Here is a 27264-nt window from a genome sequence, read left to right on the forward strand (position 1 = left end):
CAGTGAATCAAAATTTAGTTTCTGTAAGAAATATTGGAAATATGCAGTTAAAACTATAAGGGTAAGCCAAATATCATTATCATGATATGGACATACCCTGTTCAAATGTGTTAATGATCTTATTTTGGAAATATAGAGTGTAAAATTTTCACTCATTTTAAAGTATTATGCAGGATGAAACAAAGAATCAATATCACTGGGCTGTGAATTCATATTTTCTGAAAAGCTTCCCAGGTAATTTTGACATGTAGTGGGTTGCTGCTGCTGCTGCTGCTGCTAAGTCGCTTCAGTTGTGTCTGACTCTGTGCGACCCCATAGACGGCAGCCCACCAGGCTCCCTGTCCCTGGGATTCTCCAGGCAAGAACACTGGAGTGGGTTAGGGGATGATTAATTTAAACCAATTGCTTAGTCCAATAACAGAAAAATTATTTAAAAGTATGGGACAGAGACTTAAAATATAAAAATGTAGGCAGAATGTTCAAATAATTTTGATAGCATGTATTATAATCTCCCTTTGGAAGGATTAGGGTCAATTACCCAACTTTCCAGAGTTAGGTTGCATTATGATGCTGTAAGATTAAAGTAATGCCCACAGTAGAAAATATATCATTTTCAAATAACTTGAGACAAAAAAAGCTGGTGAATAAGAGAAAGAGCTAAAAGTAAATAATTTATTATAAAGAAACATTTCTCCAAAATCTGTTTCTTCAACATATACAATGACATTTTAATGTATTCAGGATGGGAGTAGGGAAACTTTTTACATTACACTGAAAGACAATGAGATTCAGGTTAACAACTGGTTTTATGCCCTAGAGAAATCTGGTTTACAAAATAGGAATGTTGATTCAACAATGGATCAGGACAGCAAATTGGAAATAAACTTTTCTTTCACTGCACCAAATAAAAGGAAGAAAAGAAATGTGACACAGAGTGACTTTGCAAATTTTCCAGATGTCAAAATTGGTCTGGGTGATTGATTTATCAAGACATTTAAAAATTCTACTTCCTCCTCCTAAGTAATCAAATGTAAACTGGTGATCAACAATGAAGTAAAAGTAGAGCTCAAATTCCATTCAATTAGTTTTAAAATGTATTATTTTTGAGAACCAAGTCCTTCTCCTGGCTGAGTTGACGAGATTTCCCTTCAAGGAACAAGTGCATTTTTAACAGACTGGGGAACTTGACTTGCATAATAGTCATAATTCCTCAGTGTGGCCAGGACTCCGGCCGAGTTCATGTGCTTCACCTCCTTGTTATACTGAAGGGCATTTCCATGGATATCGGTTAACTTGCCTGTGGAAAAACATCAATACAATGTCAATGACTGATCAGATCATCTAAGCGTTTCTTGCTTCCCTATGTAATAATATACAATGAATGTTGGATAAAATAAGGAAGATGAGGAGGGACCGCAAAGGTTAAGTGTTAATTTCTGTTGCAGTTTAAGACTAACTAAAGGCTGTCATTATTTTCTCCTCCTTGATTAAAATAATTTAGTTTTTTTTTTTTTGTTTTTTTGCCTTACTGTGCAGCATGTGGGATCTTATTTCCCCAACCAGGGATTGAACCCATACCCCTGCACTGGAAGCGCAGGATTTTAACCACAGGACCATCAGGGATGTCCAGTGGGAGTAGGGAAACTTTTTACTTTCCTCTGAAAGACAAGAATGAAATTCAGGTAACAACTGGTTCTGTACCCTACAGAAATCTGGTTTACAAAACAGGAATTTTTCAATTTATTTCTTGGTATCAATTAACTTCTCTTTTTCTGGAGTGATTATTTTCCTATTGATTCTATTCCATCACCCACAGTTCCTTTCTAAAGTATTTCCTTCATTTTACCATTTATCAGTAACACTTCATTTGGTAACAGTTGAAGTATGTTCATAAAATATAACTGTCATATTACAGTTTCATTTAATATTTTTGTTTGTTTTCTGCATTTTCTCCCGCCAGCCCCTCTCCCCCTTTAAAGTGTATTTTTAGCTGCACTGGGTCTTTGCTGCAGCTCACGGGCTTCTACAGTTGTCAGGCATGGGCTCAGTAACTGCAATGGGCAGGCTCAGGTGCAGGATGTGTGATCTGAGTTTTCCAACCAGGGACTGAACTTGCATTCCCTGTATTGGCAGTGCAGAGCCACTGGACCACCAGAGAAGCCCTAATGAGAATGAGAACGGATTGTGATGCATTTAACTTCCCTGTCATGTAATGTGCTAACAAGGCACTGATGCAATAATGTACCAGGAGAAATGAGAGACTGAAAATCGAGCGTTTAAGAGTCGATGAGATCACAGGAGTTCCCTGGCAATCCAGTGGTTAGGACCCTGTGCTTTCACTGCTGTGAAAGTGAGAGTTGCTCATTTGTGTCCAACTCTTTGCGACTCCATGGACTATACAGTCCATGGAATTCTCCAGGCCAGAATCCTGGAGTCAGTAGCCTTTCCTTTCTCTAGTAGATCTTCCTGACCCAGGGATCGAACCCAGATCTCCCTCATTGCAGGTGGATTCTTTACCAGCTGAGCCACAAGGGAAGCCTGTGGCCGGATTCAGTTCCTGGCTGGGGAACTAACATCCCATGAGCCACACGTTGTGGTACCCCCTGCCACAATACAGATGTGATCTGATGTCTATCTGAATGTGAAAAATCATCTTGCTATGTATATATTTGTAGTATTTTTGGAGTCAGAAAAAAAATTCCAAGTCTATGATCTTCAGCACTAGCCCTGAGACATTTATCAATATTGGCGTAGAAGAAACTGAGGTGAGGATAATCACAATAAATATTCTGCTTTTCAAGAGAAAAAACCCCTAAAAGCATTAAAGCCATACATTAATAAGGATTTCATTAAGTTAACTACATGCAGATCAAGGTCCAAAGGAGAAACTAACTAAAGAATGAGTTTACTGGAAATCTATTTTCTTACCTATAAAATGCAGGGGTTAGACCGTATAATCTCTAACTTTCCTTCTATTATTTACATTTTAAGAGTCTAGGTAAAATAATACTACTGAAATATTATGTCCCAGCATAATATGAAAACTGTATAAAATCTGTAATTCCCCCAAATAAAATGGACTAACCTCCGACAGCATGTAAAATGACTTCTGGAGCACAGGTGTCCCACTTCTTGCATCCAGGACTTGCAAATACATAAGCAGAGGCTTTGCCTTCAATCAGCTGAATTATCTGTAAGGTTAAGAGAGTAATAACCCCTTGACTATGAAATGACTGAGGTACCAATAAAGAGAAACTGCTAGTTTTTTTTTTTTTTTCTCAAGCATTTCGATTCCTCAATCAGGCTCAACTTAGGTTAAAGCCTTCAGCAGGTATAAATGACACGCGTATTATGAAGAAACATACAGAGTACATGTGTAATTATACAGTGATCTGAGTGGGGGGGAAGTAGTCAAATAAGCTATAAGAAGGCTATCTGAAGCCTCTTCATATTCCAAGTTAGGAAAATAAAGTTTTCCCTTTTTTATGTTGTTTTTCTTTTTATTGTGAAAACTGTATATATTTTGTTGTAGAAAAAGTAAAGTTTTTTAGTCTTGTAAAAATTTGACCATTACTATGTAAAGAAGACAGAAATATCAGCCAGCACAGTAGTGTATAGGTTGTGATAAGTTCTAATAGATGTGTGATGCTGACTAATCCAACAAGCAGTTTCATAAGTCTTTGTTTAGGAATCATGCGTGTGTGTATGCTCAGTCAAGTCTGACTCTTTTTCACTCCATGGACTGCAGCCCACTGGGCTCCTCTGAACATGAAATTTTCCAGGCAAGAATACTGGAGTGGGTTGCCATTTCTTTTTCCAGGGGATCTTCCCAACCCAAGAATCAGACCTGCACTTCCTGCATCTCCTGAAGTGCAGGTGGATTATTTACCACTGAGCCTCCTGGGAAGCCACGTTTTAGAATCATACTTGTTACTATTTCTGCTACCAAAGTGTGAATTTTGCATGTTACTAATACCTGTAATATTCATATAAAAATAAGGTTGCCAATAGAAACTGTGTGACTCTAGACATAAACTTGCCACTTGGCTTATTTTTTGGTTACACTGTGAAATAACTAGTACTATAAAATTCAGACTGCAAATACTGAGATGAAAAGACCAGCCCAGGAGAATGAGGAGAAAGAATGTCAGTGAACACAAGGTAACCTGCTATTCTTTTTAGGATTACTATATTCAAGAACACCTTCAAACCATTAAACCTTGCTGTAGACTTCTGAGTAAGAGCTTTCTCTTTCTTTGAGGAAATCTGCGTCAAGTCTTTATTATGTGCCAAGAACTGTGCCAGGAATACTTTCTGAGAGAAGAGGGGCTAGCTGTAACTTTTGTTAGATTTTCAAAGAAGTCCTTGACGCAAAAAGGTTAAGAACTGCCCAACAAAGTCTTTTCATAGAAGAAAAAGAGGTGGGAGGTTGTGCAGGATGGGGACTTTGTTCCAATGGGGAGTGGTACCCCTTGGGAATAAAAGAGGTAATGGGTTTTGTAGTTACAAAAGTAGGAGTAAAGAGAAATCATATTTCAGGGAATACCAAGAATATATATATATATTTTTTTTTTCAAGAATATATTTTTACTTTGAGATGTTTAAAAAATTTTTTTTTCAAAATACTGTTACTTCCAATTTTCACCCTCTTATAAGCAAATGCTTTTGAAAAATCTAGAAATAGCTGATTATTGCTTCCAAAGGGTGTGTGTGCTTAGTTGCTTACAAAGTCGCTCATGTCGTGACCAACTCTTTGCGACCCTGTGGACTGTAGTCTGCCAGGCTCCTCGGTCCCTGGGGATTCTCCAGGCAAGAATACTGGAGGGGGTTGCCATGCCATCCTCCAGGGGATCTTTCCAACCCAGGGACTGAAGCCAGGTCTCCCGCACTGCAGGCAGATTCTTTACCATCTGAGCCACCAGGGAAGCCCACTTCCAAAGGATAAGGGAGGAGAAATGAATTCCATTCAGTTCAATAAATATTTATCATCTGTTGCCCCTGACACACAAGTGTGAAAAACACATGCTTAGGGGCATTTGGCTGTCAGGATATAGAGGAATTTACATCCCATTCTCAACTGCTGTGAGGTGGAATCACCCAGGGATGTGGTGCAGGGGAGTGCCATGATAGGCTGTGTGTTCTCATCGCTCTAGCGGCACTGTGAGACATGGCCTTGAATGGGGAACCACTTTGGAAGCTGCTGTAAAGTCTGGATGCAGGACAATTGATAGGTTTCAACTAGGGCACTGGCAGTTGAGATGGACGAGACTTTAGAGGAGAATTAAAAAGATCTGGAAGTAGGATCAGATTGATAGGATGTGAGGAAGGAAGGAGGATGACTTTCAGGTGTCTGGCTAGAAGAGGTAGGAAAATGGCGATGCCATTAAGCAGACAGGAAGTAGCGAGTGGAACACATCTGGGCGCTGGTAGAGAGAGGATGCGCTCCAGCTGGGGATGCTGAATTTGAGACGCCTGAAGGATGTCATCATGATGATAACCAAGGGGCAATCAGATGAGAGGAGATCAGGGATGGAGATCAAACTGTGTTTCATTTCACCATGTTCTCAGGATGTGGGCCTAAATGAATGAAGCGGGGAGGCATCCAGGGAGGGGCAGGCAGGCCCATCCTCAGAGTCTGTAGAAGATCTAGAAAGTAATCCAAGAGGGTCCTTGAGAAAATAAGGACTGGCAACAGGCAGGGGGCTTTATGCAAATGACTTATATTATCACTGAACTCTCTTAGGTTAAAAAAAAAAAATCAAATGTTACTGAAATGTGTCTTTAATGGCAAATAACGATCCTTCTTCTCTTCTCCCAAACTGATTTCACATTTTGTAAAAGCTCAGTTATTTCTTTCAGTGATTCAGTTGCATTTCAGAGGAGATGATGGACAGATCTGCATACCTTATTTCCTGCTCCCCCCACTCTCAGCACATCATCAGGGTTCATAGCTGTGATGCAGTCTGTAACCAACTGGCTGTTATGAGACCGGGTAGTTGTGATGATGTGTTTGCCGGCGGGCACTTCTTTCAGCTGAAACCCGAAGGCACCTAAACCCAAAACTCCCCAGATAGTTCTCCCCAGCACAGCATCTGGTCCTGCCTGTGTAAACAGATGAAACAACAGCAAAGCTTGTCATCATGTAGAGAAAAAGGTTCATTATAAATACAGCATTTAGTTATATCAGCAGCATGATTTAAAAAAAAAATGGTAATGTTATAAAGTACAAAACAGTATCATCGACAAAGAAATTTTCCTGAGAGGATCAACTGATTATTCTCATTGTTGTTTTGGTTAATAATTGGGAGTTCCCTCGTGGCTTAGTGGCTAGGATCTGGGTTTCATTGCAATGGTCCAGTTTCTATACCTGGTTGTGGAACTGAGATCTTGCAAGACATGCAGCACAGCCAAAATGATAATAATAATAATAATTGGACTTCAAAAGTATGGAAAGAAACTTCTGGTTATTGCCTGGAGTCTTCAGGAAAGGCAATATCACATACTGATTCCTGGTCCTCTTAGGATAATCCAACGGCCTCATTATTGTATTTGCAAAGAGCTGTTTTGCAAAAGGTACATAAATTCCCAGGAAATGAAATACCATGTATTGATTACTTTTGATTGTCCAAGGAACAACAGGGATCACATTACTACGGGAACAGGAAATGGTAATAACATATTTGGCTGCTATAGAGACAAAGTGACTCAAGAAGCTAATGCTGAAAAGTGGCCATGGATAATGGGGTCAGGGTTAAAAAATCTCACTGACAATTATGGTGGTAAAATGACAATGACAATGCAATCCCAGAATCTGTATTTTCCTTTGCAGAGCTCAAAGAATTTTCAACCACATTATTATAACGATAGGCTTTGCACAGAAAAACATAACCTGTATTTCAAGGAAACTAAACCTGATGCCTAAAATGGTTAACACAAAGTCATCGAAATATCACTATAGCAATAGAGTAGATATACAGACATGTATTTTTACTGAATACTAAACATGTACCAGGCATGTTTAGTACTAAGAGCTTTACATGTATTATCTCATTTAATCCTCAGAACAGTCCCATGTAATAGGTATTATCATCCTTATTTTACAGATGAGGAGCATGAATTTTGGAATCTTTCAGTAACCTGACCAAGGACTCTATAGTATATAGTACAGTGAAGTTGCTCAGTCATGTCCGACTCTTTGCGACCCCATGGACTGCAGCCTACCAGGCTCCTCTGTCCATGGAATTTTCCAGGCGAGGATACTGGAGTGGGTTGCCGTTTCCTTCTCCAAGGACTCTAGGGAGATCATAATCAAACTGAGGCTCGTCTGTGTTCAAAGCCAGTATCTGTCATCACTGAACTAGACTATCTACCTCTGTGCACTTGCCAAAATGTTTTCACACATATCATCTTGTTTACCCTAGAGCAGTATTCTGGGTGCTGTTACAGTGAAAGATGGTTGTGTTGCAGGGTTGGATTCCCTGGGAAGCAGGCTCTGAGTTAAGAAGGGTGTTTGTGAAGGAGTGCCCTTGGGACCCACACTGTGCAAAGGAGGGGAGGTGGTGTGAGTGGGCAGAGGGAGAAACTGAGCTATGAAGCCACAGCTTCAGCCGACCCCAGGGGGAGCTCTGGAGCCCGAATGGCTCCTCAGGGTTGTACCAAACTGGGGAGAACATATTGCAAACTGGGATGAAATGCCAGGCCTTTACACCTATCCAATCATCAGTCACCTGGAAAGGGACTGACTGCCTGGGGGAGGGGCATGTCACTGGCAAGGTGGTTCTTTACAGGCGAGGAGGAGGCTGGCCTCCAAAGTGCTGAGAGCACTCTGCAAATGGGGAAACAGAGGAACCAAAGAACAGGCACTGGGGCTCAGTGCATGCTCGCCTGCTTCTCCTGTTTGCTCTCGTGTCTACACCGTAGGAGAGGCTGGACTTTTCAGCGTACTGATGGGCTCTGGTGCTCATTACACTTCAGCTCAATTGCCAAGACCAACTTCATACTCTTAAGAAACCTATTCATGGGGACCTCCCCGGCGGTCCACTGGTCAAGATCCATGCTTCCAATGCAGGGGGTGTGGGTTAGATCCCTGGTTGGGGAACTAAGATCCCACGTGTTGTGTGGCCAAAAAATTAAAAATATTAAAAAAATTAGTAAATAAAAACATTTTTTAAAAACCCCTACTTATTAATTCAGCTCTCCAATCATTCTGAAAAACAAAAGAAAGCATACTTAATAGGGGACATGAGTATTCTGGGCCATAGAAAGCTCACATGCCCTGTGTAAATGAACATGAAGGCAAAGAGGATGAGACCATGGACTCTTGGCGTCCTGGCAAGGTAAATGCAAACCCCACGAGGCAGCCGGCTAGCCTCCCTCTGAGCTCCTGATCTCTCAGCCTCTCTCACTGTCTCTCTCATTCAGAGTACCCAGAGTCTGGGTGTAATAAAGGCTAACACTTTCATCTTACTGATGAGATAAGTAAGATTCATAATGGTTAAGGAGCTAGCTCTGATGTTCAGACAGACTGGGTTTCTTTGCACTATGCCATGCTCTTTTTTTTTTTTTTAATTTAATCCTGTTCAGAATTCTTCTTTTAAAAGTTTTTATCAGAGGATAGCTGCTTTACAATCTTGTGTTAGTTTCTGCTATACAGCAAAGTGAATCAGCTCTACATACACATATATGCCCTCTCTTTTGGATTTCCTTCCCATTTAGGTCATCACAGAGCACCGAGTAGAGTACCCTGTGCTGTACAGTAGGTTCTGCCATGCTCTTTCAATTTGAGTACTTCCCAGCTTCAGTATCTGTTAGAAGCAATAATACAGTCTGAATTGTGAGAAGTCCTTTATGTGACTAAGAGAGTGGTATAGCGTGTGGACTGTGGTTTAGATTCCAGATCTGCCAGTGACCAACCAGGGCAAGTTATTTGTCTCAGTGTCTTCATCTTTTGAATGGGGATGAAGGTGTCCTTAAAGAATGATGGTGTGTATCAGAACGAGATAATGCATGTAGATCCTTGAGTCTGGCAGTACACAGGAAGCTCTTGATAAATGATGAAGATTTTAAGTTGAACATTCAGCCTTGAAAACTACCAACAAAGCTGTGTGACTTTTCTCCTTGTTGCAACAAATTTTAAGGCATAAGCAAGAGAGAAGGACGAGACAAAGAGAAAGAGAGTATACAGAAGGAAAGGCGGTAAAGGGACAGTAACAAAGGAAAGAAGCAGAACAGGGGAAAATGAGCTGGGAAATGGCATAGACACTGGCTGCCTGGGGTATCACAAACTGCCTACTTCTTTCTACCTACCAGTGGAGCCAAAAGCCTAGCTATTTTTCTCACCTTTGCGTCATTCCTGGATTCCCTTAACTTCTGATTTTCATCGTTCTGTGGAAAGTGAATACAAGTATTCTAACTTCAGAAAGAAATGATGGAAATTTTTAGTAATTCCAAAGCACTTAAACCTTTTTTTCGAAAAAAGGTGCCATGCATTGCAATATTATCTATGAATTAAATGCCTCTCTTTTAAGTAACAGTATTAGCTTACCTTAAAGTTTACATGACACTCTTAAGAAACACATGATTGTAACTAAAAAAGTTATAATCATATACACGGTAGGAAAAACCCAAAGTTATCTGAGAAGTAGAAATCCTGCTCTTAACTCAATTTAGAGATTCAGAAGTAATAGTCCCCACTCTGGTTACTTTTTTCTCTAAAGATCTACTAAATCTTTTTTCTCTGAAGATTTACTAACGTAAATCTCTTATTTCAACAATTTCCTTTAACATTTTGTGTGATCTAATGGTAATATTCCTGATTTGGAAGTACATTAGCCTCTTGTTCTACAGAAGACAATTTCTTGAGAGTACAGTAGAAAGTCAAAGCAGATTAGAGAGACAAAATAAGAGGAAACAGTGCAAGAGCACATCTATTTAACGCTGACCATAATTTAGGCATTATGTGCAATTACCTGCAAAACAACACAGCTAGCCTCTTTTCTTGGTTGAAATGGTTCATTTCTTCAACGTGCTTCAAGCACCACCTGTAAATCAGGTGCCTTAATGACCAAGCTAATCAAGAACCATAGCAGTAATTCCCAAAATTTTGCTTATGATTTGAATCATAAGGCATATGTAAAAAAAAAAACATATACAACACATACAGTGTGTCTGTGTATAGTCCCATAAATACATACACATTCCTGGTATCATCACCCCCCAGAGGTCTGACTCAGTACATCTGGGGTGTGACCTGGGAATCCTTACTTTGAAAAGTTCCCCCTGACTGCAGGTGCAACCAAGCTAGAAACCACTAGATTCGATAGCATTAAGAATCTTAGAACACCATAATTATTTATCTGAAAAAATATTTTGGTATCATTTAAGAGTAATACCTGGTAGTTGTAATATGGCTGGTTAATAACTCCTGCTATGGCTTTTCCTTCATAAGCAATTCCAATAAGAACTGTTACATTGTCAAGAAGACCTAAAAAGAAGAAAATTCATATCAATTACATAACTCACGTCATGACTCAGCAGCAGCACATCAATGGCTCCCGAGTTATTTTTGCAATAAAGGTAAGGATTTTACGGTGATTCAACCAGAGATCAAACTGCCAACATCTGCTGGGTCATGGAAAAAGCAAGGAGTTCCTGAAAAACATCTATTTCTGCTTTATTGACTATGCCAAAGCCTTTGACTGTCTGGATCAGAATAAACTGTGGAAAATTCTGAAAGAGATGGGAATACCAGATCACCTGACCTGCCTCTTGAGAAATCTGTACGCAGGTCAGGAAGCAACAGTTAGAACTGGACATGGAACAACAGACTGGTTCCAAATAGGAAAAGGAGTACGTCAAGGCTGTATATTGTCACCCTGCTTATTTAACTTCTATGCAGAGTACATCATGAGAAACTCTGGACTGGAAGAAGCACAAGCTGGAATTAAGATTGCCGGGAGAAATATCAATAACCTCAGATATGCAGATGACACCACCCTTATGGCAGAAAGTGAAGAGGAACTAAAAAGCCTCTTGATGAAAGTGAAAGTGGAGAGTGAAAAAGTTGGCTTAAAGCTCAACATTCAGAAAACTAAGATCATGGCATCTGGTCCCATCACTTCATGGCAAATAGATGGGGAAACAGTGGAAACAGTGTCAGACTTTATTTTGGGGGGCTCCAAAATCACTGCAGATGGTGAGTGCAGCCATGAAATTAAAAGACGCTTACTCCTTGGAAGGAAAGTTATGACCAATCTAGACAGCATATTCAAAAGCAGAGATATTACTTTGCTGACTAAGGTCCGTCTAGTCAAGGCTATGGTTTTTCCAGTGGTCATGTATGGATGTGAGAGTTGGACTGTGAAGAAAGCTGAGCGCCAAAGAATTAATGCTTTTGAACTGTGGTGTTGGAGAAGACACATGAGAGTCCCTTGGACTGCAAGGAGATTCAACCAGTCCATTCTAAAGGAGATCAGCCCTGGGATTTCTTTGGAAGGATTGATGCTAAACCTGAAACTCCAATACTTCGGCAACCTCATGCGAACAGCTGACTCATTGGAAAGGACTCTGATGCTGGGAGGGATTGAGGGCAGGAAGAGAAGGAGACAGCGGAGGATGAGATGGCTGGATGGCATCACCGACTCAATGGACATGAGTTTGGGTGATCTCCTGGAGCTGGTGATGGACAGGGAGACCTGGCGTGCGGCAATTCATTGGGTAGCAAAGAGTCGGACATGACTGAGCAACTGAACTGAACTGAAGTGACTGATCCTTGATTACAGAGAAGGCAATGGCAACCCACTCCAGTACTCTTGCCTGGAGAATCCCAGAGACGGTGGAACCCGGTGGGCTGCTGTCAATGGGGTCGCACAGAGTCGGACACGACTGAAGCGACAGCAGCAGCAGCATCCTTGATTAAACCTACTTCTGCCAAAATACACAAATTATAAGAGAGTGCTGACCAGGGATAGGAGTAGGAACTATGGCCACTTAATTGAATTGATTGATACACACGGTCTCATTAGTAATAACCTGTAAACCAATTAAGTACATCAGCCATAACTCCACTTCCTCTGTGTCCCTCTCTATCACCATCTGACTCACTTCTGCCTACTAGATCACTCTTGATTGAGGATTCCCATCTAGATTTGTATTTCAAGTCTCTAAATTAAGATGTCTCACAGTGGGGACGATGAACTAACAAGCAGCATCAGAATGAAAGTGAAACAAAGTGCTAGTCACTCAGTTGTGTCCAACTCTGTGACCCCATGGACTGTTTCCCTCCAGGCTCTTCTGTCCATGGGGTTCTCCAGGCAAGAATACTGGAGTGGGTTGCCATTCCCTTCTCCAGGGGATCTTCCTGACTCAGGGATCAAACCCAGGTCTCCCGCATTGCAGCCAGATTCTTTACCATCTGAGCCACCAGGGAAGATGGCATTAGAATGAACTGGCTCCGTTTTTTCAATACAGATTCTTAGGCTCCTCTGCAGAGCTAGTTAATCAACCTTTCTGGATGTGGGGGCTGAGATGTGAACCAGTTGTTTAGCCGCTCTTATACTCACTGAAACTGTCTAGAGCTCTCCTATTTCTCAATGGATTATAGAGGCGTTTTCTGGACAAATACACATACACACTATGGAATTCACTTGTAGATGTGTCTCGTCCAAGGACAGAGAAAGTTTTTTCTAGGGATTATGAGACATTTTCTTTTTTTAAGCCATGAAGCTGAGAACCAATACAAGAAAACCTACGCTAATCTTCCTTTCAAAAATAAGAGTCTAAGCTTATGCTGTGCTCCTAAAATCTACCACTCTGGCTCCGAGCCTGGTCCATTTCCCTTCAATGCTGCCAACTTTAATTCGCTGCTTTCTAAGTCTGCTCATCTTAGATCACTTCAGGAGGGAGAAATATTGCACTATGTTTCAAAACCCATCTTTAGAGGTGATGCTGTGAAGTGAGACAGCAGTTCTCAGAGGACGGGAGTGAGGCACAGGCACCACGGGATGCTGGCAGAGCAAGGCAGTGCAGCAATGCTCTTGTTTTTCTACCTAATAAAGTTGGGGGTTCAGTACAGTCTCTTTGGTTATACTGGCTTAATGTCAGTTATCCTTGTGTATGGGACCTCTGGGTGGGACTGGTGGAGTACTGGGGGGATTGGTATTTGAACTGGACGTCATATACTAGTCCTATTGCTGCCAAATACAGATATAAACGACAAATACAAAAGAGATACTAACCTTCGGTATATTCCTTGGTACCATCCAGAGGATCAACCCAGACCACAAGCTGAAAAAGAGGACGTGTCCAAATTAAGCATATAAAATTTTAAAAAGTGGAAATAGCCTGATTGTCCAGTGGTTAAGACTCCTCACTTCCAATGCCATGGGTCTAGGTTTGATTGCTGATTGGGGAACTAAGATCCTGCTAGCCTCACAGGACAGTCAAAAAAAACCCCCAGAAATTAAAAAAAAAAAAAAAAGGATTTAAATAGATAAACTAAAAACTATCTTTTTCATTTCCGAAATTACGGGAGACTTAAGCCAATGTCATCAGTTTTGTAATAATGAAAGAAAAATAGTAAAAAAGTATTTTGTAATCAAAGATACACAACACTATAAATCAACTGTACTTCAACAAAACTTTTTACAATATATAAATGCTGAACTGGTAAAAATTTACTGTCACCTAAACAACTACAACACATTGCCATGAACATCCTGAGCTCCAGATTGTGATGCAAGGAAACCTTTAAAGTGGCACCAAAAATGTGTTGTGCGGATACTACTCATTTTAATATATAAATGCTGATTTAGAAAAAATAATGACAGTTTGACTCTCTTAAGGACACAGTGTATATATGGCCAAGAAAAATGAATCATTTATAAGACTGAAATAGAATAGATAAAAAATCGTCTCTTCTTAGGACTTCTAATGATTCAGGATACACAGTCATGAACCACTAGAATTACAACACTTGATGTGAATTTATAAGGGCATATTTCTGATGGAAGACATCATGTCTTTTCTTTCTATACTCCATATTACAGAACAAAGCACCTTATTCATAGTATGTGCTCAGCGAATGTGTGTTACATAAACTAAAACGCCAACATTAAAGAAGTATGATAGCTATCTGAAGTCACAGATTTAAGTAACTATAAAAAGCAAGAGGGGTAATTTTTACGGCCTTCCAAAAATATAAGGCAGTGATCCATTTTATCACTTTCCAATTACCCATGAAAAGTTTTACTATCAAATCTACTAAATAACATATTAGATTTTCTCCCTAAAAGTATTATCATTATCATCATTATTATTATTGGCCATACCATGCAGCTTGTGGTATCTTAGTTCCCTGACTAGGGACTGAACCTGGGCCCCAGCAATGAAAGCACAGAGCCCCTATCCACTGGATCACCAGGGAATTCCCCCAAATGTATTTTTAGTAACAGTTTTAGAGTGAAGAGGAAATCAATAGAATAAGAAAATGAACTTAAAATTAATAGGTGAGATATCCCATATGGTCGCCAGACATTTCTATGTTGGCTCTAAAAGATTTCAGGTTCCTGGTTGCCCTGTTTTTAATAACTACCGACTTTTTATTATGATGGCAGATTTTATTTCCTTTACTACAACAAAAACAGAAGATTAATAGAGAGGTAAGTAATAGTATGGGTCATACATCTTCCTCCTTGATAGCACTGTACTGTGATGGGCACGGCTGCTTCAGTATCTCCTCCCACTGACCATCTTCAATCAGCTCTTGATCCACGTCTTCAGGGGGCAGATCCTAAAGCAGGGAATACTGGTGATGACTGAAGCTATTTCCTGTTTACAGAATACCCTCTGTCTCAGTAACAAGTAACACAGCATCATAGGTTTCGCTAGTTCTGTTTACCATTTCTATTTGGAGCTTTTAAAGCTAATGGATAAAAACTGCAGAAACAAATCACATATGGCTCATCAAAGTTGATTACAGAGGGTCCTAACTTCATTATCCTGAACAAGGATTAAAAACAAAAGAATGTTCAAGTATTATACACTTATCTACACAAGTGGCTCTGATATCAGCTATGTCTTACTCTCAAATATATGAGATGTCAGTTCCTTCACCTTCACAGTGTTAGTCTTTGAATAAATAGGCAAGTAAGTGTTAATTGAAAAAAAAAAAAACACCAAAAAAACAGGAACAAAACTCATTTTATTTCAAAGTTGGATAATTCTGCTCATCTTATACTTTGTATGCTGAATGTCACAAGCATAACCACATTGTCTATGGTCAAGAACTGAGACATCTGGTCTAGAAATAGACCAAAATATTAAAAGCAGACATTTTCCTGAAAGTCCAAGGAACATCACAGTTATGTTTATGTTAAAACACAAACATATAATGCTTGCAATCATAAAAGTAGTGTATAAAAAGTGACAATTACAAATCCATATGGTGAACAGGGATTAAAAAAAAAAACCATGGTACCCCTGACAAGTCTCACCTCTTCCCCTATAATTGTTAGTTTGGGGAACTTCCGTGCCAGTGAAGAACATATGCTCACTTGAACTAATCGGTCAGCCTTGGTCTGCAGGTCTGTTGCACAGGTCTGCAACAAAGAAAGTACATTTTAGCAGAACTAATAAAGTTGTTCTTTGATGTCTCATGTGACTATCTATATCCATTTAAATTACAGTCTGTTTTAAGACTGATGGAGCTTAACATCATATGAGTCAGCTAGTTTCTTGGCTTGGTTTTCCTCATGGGACCTCTAGTGGCTAAAGTTTGGAAACGAACTTTTAAATTATTTAGAACATTTTCTGCCCCAGCTCACAAATTTCTTTTATCAGATCTCTACATTCATCTTTGGCTCAAGCAGGTTGACAGGAAATTTATACATTTTTCAAGGCAGTTAACAGTATTCTGATATGGATTCTTCTATAAATTTCACTCACTAATCCTAATTCTAATAATTCAAGAGGTCCTCAGAATGATTATTTATTTCAAAATTCTTATTTTAAAACTATAAAAAATATGAAAGTGAACAGCAGTAATATTTACTACCTAGCTCACCTATGGCATTCAACTCAATCCACGTGTCGTAAAATCACACTTGTGAAACACAGTGACCGCTTTGTCATCTTGTTTTCAACCAGTTAGGATATGTCGCAATTTATACATGCCTGTTTAGGTGGATTTACAGATTGAGAGTTGGACTGCGAAGAAAGCTGAGCGCCGAAGAACTGATGCTTTTGAACTGTGGTGTTGGAGAAGACTCTTGAGAGTCCCTTGGACTGCAAGGAGATCCGACCAGTCCATTCTGAAGGAGATCAGCCCTGGGATTTCTTTGGAAGGAATGATGCTAAAGCTGAAACTCCAGTACTTTGGCCACCTCATGCGAAGAGTTGACTCATTGGAAAAGACCCTGACGCTGGGAGGGATTGGGGGCAGGAGGAGAAGGGGACGACAGAGGATGAGATGGCTGGATGGCATCACGGACTCGATGGACGTGAGTCCGAGTGAACTCCGGGAGTTGGTGATGGACAGGGAGGCCTGGCGTGCTGCGATTCATGGGGTCACAAAGAGTTGGACACGACTGAGCGACTAAACTGAACTGAACAGATTATCTTCAACAGGAAGAACTTTGGTAATACTTTGTAATGAGATAAGGAATGATTGTGAAAATCAAATTTTTTTCTGCAACACTGAAGTTTGCTGCTTATCTCAATGCAAAGAACAATTGTGCTAGAATGCAGTGCTGCAAAGGCAGAGAACTTTGTTCTATTTCCTAAAGTACTGTGCCTGGCACATAGTAGGTGCTCTGAAAATAACTGTGGAATGAAACTACTATAAAGGTTTGTTGAAATTGAAGATTACTCACGTAGCAGTCAAGTTTAAGGACCACTGCTTCAGAGGGAAAGAAGCAATGACAGTCATTCAACTCTATGAGGAAAGCTATCCCAAATACTCACTAGGAAAGACATTTTCTGCTCTTTCTACTGACACAGTGCCAGACCTCACCATTCTGGATATTTTGTGTGACAAATCTGATTTTGTCCTGTCTCTTTTAAAATGAGGTGTAAACAAGTGGATATAAAGTACCAAGAGTATCTGACCAGTAGAGAGGACAGTGAAGTTATTATTGTTTTTCTTTCCTTTCTTTTTTAAAAAAATATGTATTTATTTATTCAGCTGTGCCAGGTCTTAGCCGCAGCATGCAGGATCGTTGATCTTTGTTGCAGCATGTAAATCCTTTTAGCTATGGCAAGCTAACCCTTAGCTGTAGCAGGCAGGATCTTTGATCTTTGTTGCAGCATGTAAATCCTTTTAGCTATGGCAAGCTAACCTTCAGCTGCAGCATATGGGATCTAGTTCCTCAACCAAGGATCAAACCTGTGTCCCCTGCATTGGAAGTGCAGAGTCCTGGCTGCTGTGTCACCAAGGAAGTCCCTATTATCTCTTTTTCTAACTTGAACACTGTATTTCTATTACTCTTTAGCTATACACTACAAAGTGGCCCATCTAATATAATCACAACAGAAAATCAATTTAAACAAAGTGATGCTAAGGGGAAAATACGCAAAGATATGATACAAAATATTGGCAGTGGTGGCCTGATAGATGATTTTGTACTTTTTAATAATTTTTTCCACTTCCTATGTTTCATAATAGAGAAAATGATAAGAAAGAAAAGATAGCAAGATCAGTAGCCTTCTAAAGTAGCTGTTTTACACTGTTAATCTGTCACTGAGCATGTATGTGATCAACTAAAACCTCTTTTTCAAACAAATTTGAATCAGACTCACTCCTAAGTACTTGAACACAGAATATGGGATTCTATAATTATTCCTATTGTAATATATTGTTGAATTTGGCCCATCTTTCTCAGAGTTGGCAACTATTTCGAATACTTATTCTGTGATTCAATACATTAACTAGCCCTCCCAGCTTCATTTTTATTGACAAATTTGATCAGCATCCTTTTTTTCAGCCTCCTCTTCAACAACACTTTGGGAAATATGCATTCAATAAAGTTTTTATACTGTATTTAAGTTAATGGCTAAAGAGAGCAGAATCCTCTGATCTGTCACCAATGACCCTTTTCCAGGGTGAAACTGAATAACGAAAAAAACTTGGGGGGTAACACTGACAATGTTCAGAGTTTATGAGTACATCAACCAAGGTTCAGGATAAGGGATGGAAGATGTCATTTATATATTATATAAAATGAGTACTTTCTGAAAATGGAAAATGAGGTACTATAATATTTTTTTAAAAGGTTGGTTCAAAATCAATTTTGACTTCAAGATCAAAATACCCTATATATCTCTTTCCTATACTATTAAGGCCATGAATCTATCAAAAAAAGAAATGAGATTTATTTTACTTGTTCTTGTGATTTTTAGTCTTAATTTTTAAAAGAAGTTATGCTAAAAATCTTATAATTAGTTCACAGGAACTTATTTCTAAGTTGTTTTTTTTTTTCACTTGTATATAAGGTCCTTATTTTTTTATATAAGTAGCCTTAAGTAGATGCTTGACTTATCATAAAGTAGTGTTTTAACTACATCTCTATTTCAAACCATTAAAATGTTTATAATATCCTAAAATTTTCCCACTTTTGTAAAACTACAATACAATCTTTCTTAAAGATTATGATGAGAAGTCAAATTTGTAATGTGAAATAACAAATCCTGTGGAAGAAATTATGTTTTAAACTAGAACACATACAGGGTGAGACTTCTTTTAAGAATCAACTACCATTCTAAACTATCTTTCCGATAATTTACTCAAGTTTTTAGTTATCATACTGGAAAGAAAAACTTTGCTTTAGGTGTCTTCTCCATGAAGAAAAAAAAGAAAACATCAAAAGCTTTGAATATAAGGGATATTTATTTAAATACCAGACTTGACCAAATATGTCAAGTTCACTAAGGACAGCACGACTCTATCTGAAGTAGATTATTTCAGGATATGAAGCTTGGTCCCAGTGCTCTGGAGCTGGACAGTGGTCAGAAGATCCGGTCATACAAATGAAAGCTTTGGATGTAGGAAGTCTGGAGTCCTTTTCAGAGCAGAAGTGGAACCCATTTGAACTAAGGGTCTTGCAGTCTCCACAAGGAAGCCACTGACTATTTCAACTATTGAGTGTGTCTAGATTAGTACATCCTTTTACCTAAACCTCAAGGAACAATAATGGAGGTAGTATGAAATGAGATTAGACTTTCAGTACCTTCTCAATGATACCCAGGTCTCCTTCAGCGATAACACGCCTGACTATCGTTCCTGCCTTTTGAGCAATAGAATATGCCGAAGCCACCAACCGCATCAACACAGTGGGACTGGATGCCATGATGGGCCCTAAAGGGAAATCAAGAGAAATATTCTGTTACTTTCAAAACCAGCTGCTGGTTTCATTTACCTGAATTCAGTTCAACACATAGATATTGAGCTCTTCCTTGGGACTGCTTCAATTAACTGTGTGGATTCTCTAATAAACATCTACTGAAAGAGACTTGGGAAAAGGCTCCATTTCAGCATCAGCTCTCCCAATAAATTCAGCAGTATTCTTTTTCTCAGCAGGTGGGACACTTTGAGGCATAGAGGTAACTGGTTTAGGCCTATGAGCATGTGAAATGTTTGATGTATGATGTGTGTAATGTGCAAATCCTGTGCATTAAAAGGTGGTTCAGGGGCTAAAAATATACTATGTGCCCTAATGAGAGCTAATATTTTGTTGGGCTGCGGGTGAGATGCTATAACCTAATGTCTATAAAACAGGTAATGCCAAGAGAGGGATGAATAGCATAAGTGATGTGTGTATACGTGGGAAGTATGTGTGTATGTGTGTGTGTGTGTTTAGTCGTATCCATCTCTGCGACCCCCTGGACTGTTGCCCGTCAGGCTTCTCTGTTCATGAAATTTTCCATGCAAGAATACTGGGGTGGGTTGCCATTTCCTACCAGGAATCTTCTCAACCCAGGAACAGAACTCAAGCCTCCTGCATCTCCTGCAATGACAGGTGGATTCTTTACCACTGTATCACCTGGGAAGCCCTTATGTGGGACGTATTAATAGTTTAAAAGGGGAGGGGTTGCATGTAATTACATTTAGTTTCTGAAACCCAATGAATATTCCTTTAGACATTAAATAAAATTTCATCCGCTAGTTATTTAACCAGGGGCTTCCCTGGTGACTAGAATGGTAAAGAATCTGCCTGCAGTGCAGGAGACTCAGGTTCAATCCCTGGGTAGGGAAAATCCCCTGGAGAAGGGAATGGCAATCCACTCCAGTATCCGTGCCTGGAAAATTCCATGGACAGAGGAACTTCAGGGGCTACAGTCCATGGGATCGAAAAGAGTCAGACACGACTGAGCAACTAACACTTCAGCAGCAGACAAATAGAACAGATAGCATGGTCACAGGAGTGAAGACCAATCATTCGGGAAAGTGAGGAGTGTCATGTAGCCCCTGGCCCAACAAAAAATATCGAAAAACAGTCTTTAGGATCAAGTATGGGACTTCCCTTGTAGCTCAGTTGGTAAAGAGTCTGCCTGCCTGCAATGCAGGAGATCAGGGTTCGATCCCTGGGTCGGGAAGATCCTCTGGAGAAGGAAATGGCAACTCATTCCAGTATTTTTGCCTGGAGAATCCCATGGACAGAGGAGCCTGGTGGGCTATGGTCCATGGGGTGACAAGAGTCGGACACAACTTAGCGACTAAACCACCACCACCAGGATCAAACACATTCCTCTTTGAAAATACAGATTCAAATCTTGCAACCTCACTGACTTTTAAAAATTAAAGCATAGTTGACTGACAAAGTTGTATCAATTTCTGCTGTAGAGCAAAGTGATTCAGTTATACATATACATTCTTCTGTATATTCTTATTGGTGATTTTGATGCTGATGCTGAAATACACTACTCATGTCCCCTCTGAGGCTGAATCGCTTACTTCCCCATTTGCTGAAAGGGCCATCCACAGATGGCCTTTGGCTGCCACTTTTCTTTGGGAATTTATCTGAGAAGGGTCATTTCACCCAAAACAGGTCAACAGGCAGACAAAAAGGCCACTGCTCACTTCCACTGGGCTGCTGCCCCAATTCCAATGGGCCATCCTAGCTTCCAAATGCCCACTGGGTGAGCTGAGCCTTAGCTGGGGCTGCACCACGGCCCAGCTTCCCACCCCCACTGCCCGCTGGCTCATTCCTAGTTCCTTCACACTTCCCATGAGGAATCCTGAGAACACTCCCTTATGACCCTCTTGTGCTCAGTCCCTGTACTTTGTCTTGTATTTTGGGCCTAGGGGGAACCAATCTGGGACAAAAACTCTCTCACTTCTGACCAAATCAAGTCACCATGATTTCAATGCCATAAGGGAACACAACACAGAAAGAAAAGACATTATTAACCTTAATTCAGCAATAGCCATCATTTTCCCACCAATTTCTGACTGCATATTTAATCTGATGCACTTTTTAACCTCTTGACACCTTTTTTTCTATCATTCACATTCTGTTCACGGGGGTTATGAACATAATTGAGACAATAAACATGTGAAATAAACATGTGAAACCCCTCAGAAGGAAGACAACTGAAACTGATGTAATGAATATCATACTGGGACCAGTATTGAACTAAGATAAAAATAAAATGGGTTTCTATGTATGTGAACACGTAGAAATTGTCTGCAACTAAGATAAAAACAAAATGGGTTCTTTGTATCTGAATCCTGTTTATCTTATTACATTATAATCAGGTTAGATTCGTTTTCTTGGCATACTGAGCACTAATGTGGAAAACTCTTTACAATGATTACTATTAATACTTCAGCAATAACTCAGAACACAGGAGAAGGACTTAGCAAACACTTTGTTGACCTATCTCTACTCCCTTATATCCATGATCAGCCATGGAACTGATTTTTTTCTGTGCTGGAAAAAGTAGTCTTCAGGTAGCTGATCTCTACTCCCCAGGTGTCTTAACCACTGAGGATATTTTAACGTGCTCGTGAGCTCTTTCAGTCCCCATGTTTTATACAATGCCATCTGTGAAAGGCAGATCATTTTCTCACACTGCATAATGTTCTAACTTTTCACAGATATCATTTACCTTTGAACCAGTTCAGTAACCGTCCCAGCCTTGGCAAGCTTTATATATGACTAAAGCCACTTCCTTTTCTGCTTGCCAAGACCACAGTATTTTCTTTCTAAAGAACAGCTTTAGGCTTTGTCTTCTTACTACATTCTTCAGAAAGTGAATGTGTACCATACTTATGAATCACCCTTTAAAACAAACACCAGTTTTATAAGAATGCAAAAAATCAGGTTTGATGTAAAGCACAATGATTTATAAAGAGATCTTGCAAATCACTTTTAGTTAGCAAAGGAGAGAATATTTCTATTATTTCCTCTGAAGTACTTCTTTTGATCCATACTGAACTACTGATAAGATATTAGGCTATCCCCAAGCCCTAGTAATTTTCTTAAGTATTTTTAAAATAAATGAACAGAGTTTTGGCTCTTTGTGTAAAGAAAATATAGCTAGTCATATTATTGCAAAACCTGTAAAAGACCTTCCTATTATAGACAGGATAAGTCCCCTCCCACACCCAAAATGAGAATTACCTGTTGATGGCAAAGGTGAAGGCAAAGCAAGGCCAAAAAGCTCCTTCGGCAAGTTTGTCACTTCCTTACAGCAGTTCAGATTACATCCGCTGTACCTCCTTCTCTGTCAATTTTACACCTTCTGGGTCCTAAAACACTATCTTTTGTGAGCATGTCTCTCTGAAAGCTCACTCAAAAACAGTACAGGGATTAGAGACTCTGATACTGGGAAAGATTGAGAGCAGGAGGAGAAGGGGCCGACAGAGGATGAGATGGCTGGATGGCATCACGGACGCAACAGACGTGAGTCTGAACAAGCTCCAGGAGTTGGTGATGGACAGGGAAGCCTGGCATGCTGCGGTCCATGGGGTCACAAAGAGTCAGACATGACTGAGGGACTGAACCACACAACAGGGGTTAAAGACACAGGCACTGGAGACTACCTCCTGTGTTCAATTCCCCGCTCTGGCACACATTAGCTTTGTGACCTTGGGAAAGCCACTTAAAATTCTCTGTGCCTCAAGCGGTAATATGGAGCTAACAATAATATTGTAACATAGAGTCCTTATAAATGTTAAATCAGTCCTGGCACAAAGTAAACACTAAGTAATGCTGGCTAACCATTATTACGATGATTGTTCTCATTACTGACTATCCTGCAGGGACATTCAGTTCAGGGACATTAGGACAGCGTTAAGGGCAAAAAATCCCTATAGCTTCTGCGACGTTATTTTGACTGAGGATATAAAGTGATAACCAGTATGACCTTGAATCACACACAGTTCAGGGTCTTTTTCACAACATTCTGGGCTTAGAGCAGGAAAAAAAAACTGTATGACATTTAAGGCAGTCAACCTAACATCCTATCACTTAAGAAATCTTTATAATTGCTAACAGAGTTCGTTCAGAAGGACAGAAATAATAGAAATCAAATGATCCATTTCTTCCCAGAGCCTGGGAGTGGCTTCTTGAACTCAATATAATGTGGTGAACATATGGAGATTAGGAACTTAAAATACATGATGAATTCCCTATCAAAATACTAAGATTATTTCTCTTTTGGAACCTGACTGTAACAGAGCAAATTCTAAAAAAAAAAAAAAAAAAAAGGCAAAGCAAAAAAAAAAAACAATGGGCAGAGATACTCTCCTCACCAGTTATCAAAATAGGATATGATATAAAATTATAGTAATTAAAAGTGTAGTCCTGGACAGAATTTGAGACAAATTAATGACATCAAATTCCAGAGTTATATCCAAATCCACTAAAGGTTGTAACTTAAATCATGGAGGAAAGTTAATTGTGCAAAACACTGTTAATTGCTAATTTTCTAAAAAAAAATGTTGGAATCTTTTTGCACTCTTTATAGCAATGTAAATTCCAGACCAAAGCATGATTTTAAGACTGAACAATGAAAACATAAAAGCATAGGAATAAAACATGACTGAAATGTTTTATAAATTTGGAAAATGACTTTTAAACATGACTAAAACCAAGAATCCATTATATAATAAATTGATATATCTGACTGCATAAAAATTAAAACATTTATATAATCAAAATACCGTAAGCAAATGGATGAGTGACAGAGAAAAAATTTTGTATTACGTACTAGACAAATGAGCTAATTTTTGTTAAAGGACTTACATATGTCAATATGCAAAAGATGAATAATCCAATAAAACTGGGTAAATGACACCAACAATAGGCAAGTCTTAGAAAAATAAAAGTAAAAGCCATTAAATCATGACATGTTCAAGTGTTAGTCACTCAGTCATGTTCAACTCTTTGTGACCCCATGGGCTGTAATCCCCCCAGTCTCCTCTATCCACAGGATTTCCAGGCAAGAATACTGGAGTGGGTTGCCATTTCTTTCTCCAGGGGATCTTCCCCACTCAGGGGTCAAACCCAAGTCTCTTGCACTGCAGGCAGATTCTTTACCATCTGAGCCACCAGGGAACCCTCAACTTCACTAATTATGAAAGAAAGGCAATCTAAACCAATGAGAAATGATTGTTCATTTGTAAGACAGGCATAGGTAAGAAAATTCGGCCAATGTTGGCTCTAGAGTGAGGGAAAATCCTCCTGATCATTATTACCAAGGATATAAAGTGGCCAAACCTCTTTTTTGAAAATCTTATGAGCAGTAAAATATACACACCTCTTAAACTAACAACTACATTTTCAGGAGATCCAAACATATCAAGCAAGTGAACTAACCAGAAAAGACAGTAGGAAAAACGTCTGCTAATTTTACGAAATTTAATTTTAGGCGTAAGGCAGTCTCTACATTTGAGTGTATTAAACTCCATCCAGGTTTGCCTTGTTATTTCAACAATATAGAGCCATAAAAAGACGCAGGGGCATGAAAATAATAGCATGGATAAACAATCAAAATACTGACCCTCAAGAATCTCGGTCCAAAGTTGAAGTATCTGGAGAGGCACCCTGACTGACGTAATTTTTACTAGTATTATTACTATTTTTTACATAACCCCCTTGAAACTCTTCGTATCTGTGCAGAGGGATGGAGTTAATGGGACGAGTAAACTACTCAGATCTGCCTAAGGCCCTTGCGCTGACCCAAAGGGGAGAAAATTACTTACGGTGACAAGACTGGGACCAAGTCAGACGAAACACCCTTCAGGGGTAACCAGAAGAGCGATACCAGGCACCAGGTCCCGAGCAGCGTTCACCCTCCTGGGCTAGGTCAACAGCAGATGCGGAGCAACCCTACCCCGGCTACTGAGCATGCGGCTAATTCCGCGCAGGCTCAGAACAGCTGCTTGCCTGTCGCCGGCTCTGACTCCCCACTTGCTCGGACTCTGCACTCCACTTTCCGGGTTTTCTTCAAGCTCTACGTAGGTGCCAGTCTCCTGAAGTCAAAACGAAAGGTGTATTAACTATTCAGGAATCATTCTGGCTTCAGGTGTCCTCCAATCCACTTTGTGTGCACAGTTCATCCTTAACATATTCGTCGGATTATTGATACCGCCCTGCGGCGGTGGGCCAGCTGCTTAACCTTCAAACCTTGGGCGTCCTGGACACCCCACCTTTGCTCTCCTAAAGAAAATTTTATGCAGAAGTGTGTTACTGAGGAGGGTGATGGGAGGGGGGTTCAGGGTTGGGAACTCAAGTACACCCGTGGAGGATTCACGTCAATGTATGGCAAAACCAATACAGTATTGTAAAGTAAAAAAAAAAAATTATAAATTAAAAAAAAAAACAATGTTAAAAAAAAAGAAGTGTGTTACTAGCGCTTACTTTTTTTTTTTTTTAAAGCACTTACCAAATTCATAAAAGTGCCTGTGACTTTCATTTGCCTGATGGTAAGTCCTGGAAGGTTTTCTGTCTTCCTGGTAGAATGTACCATATTAGTTTTTTTGTTTTGTTTTGTTTTGTTTCTGAGGCATCGGGGAAAAAAAACAACCCAACCCTATCACGATTTTTATTGCACTGCCAAAAGTTAAAACAAGCCAAAACAAATATTGTCTGTATTTTTTTAGGCTGTATTTCTGGTGCACGGGAGAGCTGACCTGTGGTGAAAACAGCAATGTTTTTTATTTTTTTTTCCCCAGTATTCAAAAGCATGGCACCGTGATTAGAATATGACAGCATAAAATAATATGGCAGAGTTAATAGCAAACGTATCAGTTGCAATAATAAAGGTAAAATGTTTAAACTCATCCATTTAAAGACAAATTCTCTGATTCATTAGAAAGCCAAACCCACTGTTTTATCAGAGTAGAATTCAGGCTAAGAAAAATTATCAAAGGGAACAAGAGTTTGCATTGTTAAAAGTATCCTTCATATTAATAAAGATACTTTATTTTTAAACATTTTTAAATTAAATAAATAACCCATGACCATAGTCTCATTGCTCAAACAGAAAAAAACTGAAAGACTCCACAGCCATCTGCTCAGGCCTTTGCTTTTTACCCCCTAGTTTCATATGCTTTATTTTCTTTTCAGTTTTTTAAATTGAAGGAAGATTCATTAAATTCTATAGTGCTTTACAATTTTCAAAAATTTCATGCATAGTTTCATATAATCCCATAATAACATTTTTCTCTCTACTGCTATATTGCCCCCATCACTAGTTTTTCTTTATTTATGTCTGCTTCTTTTCTGTTTTATTGACTAGTTTGTTGTATATTTTAGATTCTATATATAAATGATATCACACAATATTTGTCTTTCTCTGACATTTCACTTAGTATAATGACCCCCAAGTTCATCCTTGTTGCTCAAATCACAAATGTCATTCTTTTTTAAGGCTGAGTAATATTCCATTGTGTGGCAGGAGAAATATCAATAATCTCGATATGTAGATGACACCATCCTTATGGCAGAAACTGAAGAGGAACTGAAGAGCCTCTTTTTTTTTTTTTTTTTGAAGAGCCTCTTGAAGAAAGTGAAAGAGGAGACTGAAAAAGCTCGCTTTTTAAAACTCAACATTAAAAAAACCAGGATCATGGCATCCGGTTCCATCACTTCATGGCAAATAGATGGGGAAACAGTGACAGATTTTATTTTCTTGGTCTCCAAAACCACTGCAGATGGTGACTGCAGCCATGAAATTAAAAGATGCTTGCTTGGAAGAAAAGCTATGACCAACCTAGACAGCATATTATAAAGCAGAGACATTACTTTGACAACAAAGGTCGGT

At 39.4% G+C, this 27264-nt stretch overlaps 1 protein-coding gene across 4 annotated transcripts; it reads right to left on the reverse strand.

The window, feature by feature from the left end:
• Positions 1–658: 658 nt before the first annotated feature.
• BPNT1 (3'(2'), 5'-bisphosphate nucleotidase 1) lies at positions 659–25601 on the reverse strand. Of its 4 annotated transcripts, XM_069544626.1 has the most exons (11): positions 25202–25317; positions 22617–22744; positions 19221–19348; positions 15492–15596; positions 14681–14788; positions 13236–13284; positions 10392–10483; positions 9340–9384; positions 5905–6102; positions 3086–3191; positions 659–1297 (listed from the first exon to the last, which is right to left on the reverse strand). In XM_069544626.1, exons 3-11 carry the CDS (start codon positions 19338–19340, stop codon positions 1149–1151), a joined length of 972 nt encoding a protein of 323 aa, XP_069400727.1. In that variant the 5' UTR covers positions 19341–19348; positions 22617–22744; positions 25202–25317; the 3' UTR covers positions 659–1148. The 4 variants fall into 4 exon arrangements, with proteins under 4 accessions (XP_069400727.1, XP_069400726.1, XP_069400729.1 ...); XM_069544625.1 differs by lacking the exon at positions 22617–22744 and having other exon boundaries at positions 25202–25601; XM_069544628.1 differs by lacking the exon at positions 9340–9384 and having other exon boundaries at positions 25202–25375.
• Positions 25602–27264: the final 1663 nt, after the last annotated feature.

The sequence above is a fragment of the Ovis canadensis genome, chromosome 12 (assembly GCF_042477335.2).
Source record: "Ovis canadensis isolate MfBH-ARS-UI-01 breed Bighorn chromosome 12, ARS-UI_OviCan_v2, whole genome shotgun sequence".
NCBI classification, from domain to species: Eukaryota; Metazoa; Chordata; class Mammalia; order Artiodactyla; family Bovidae; genus Ovis; species Ovis canadensis.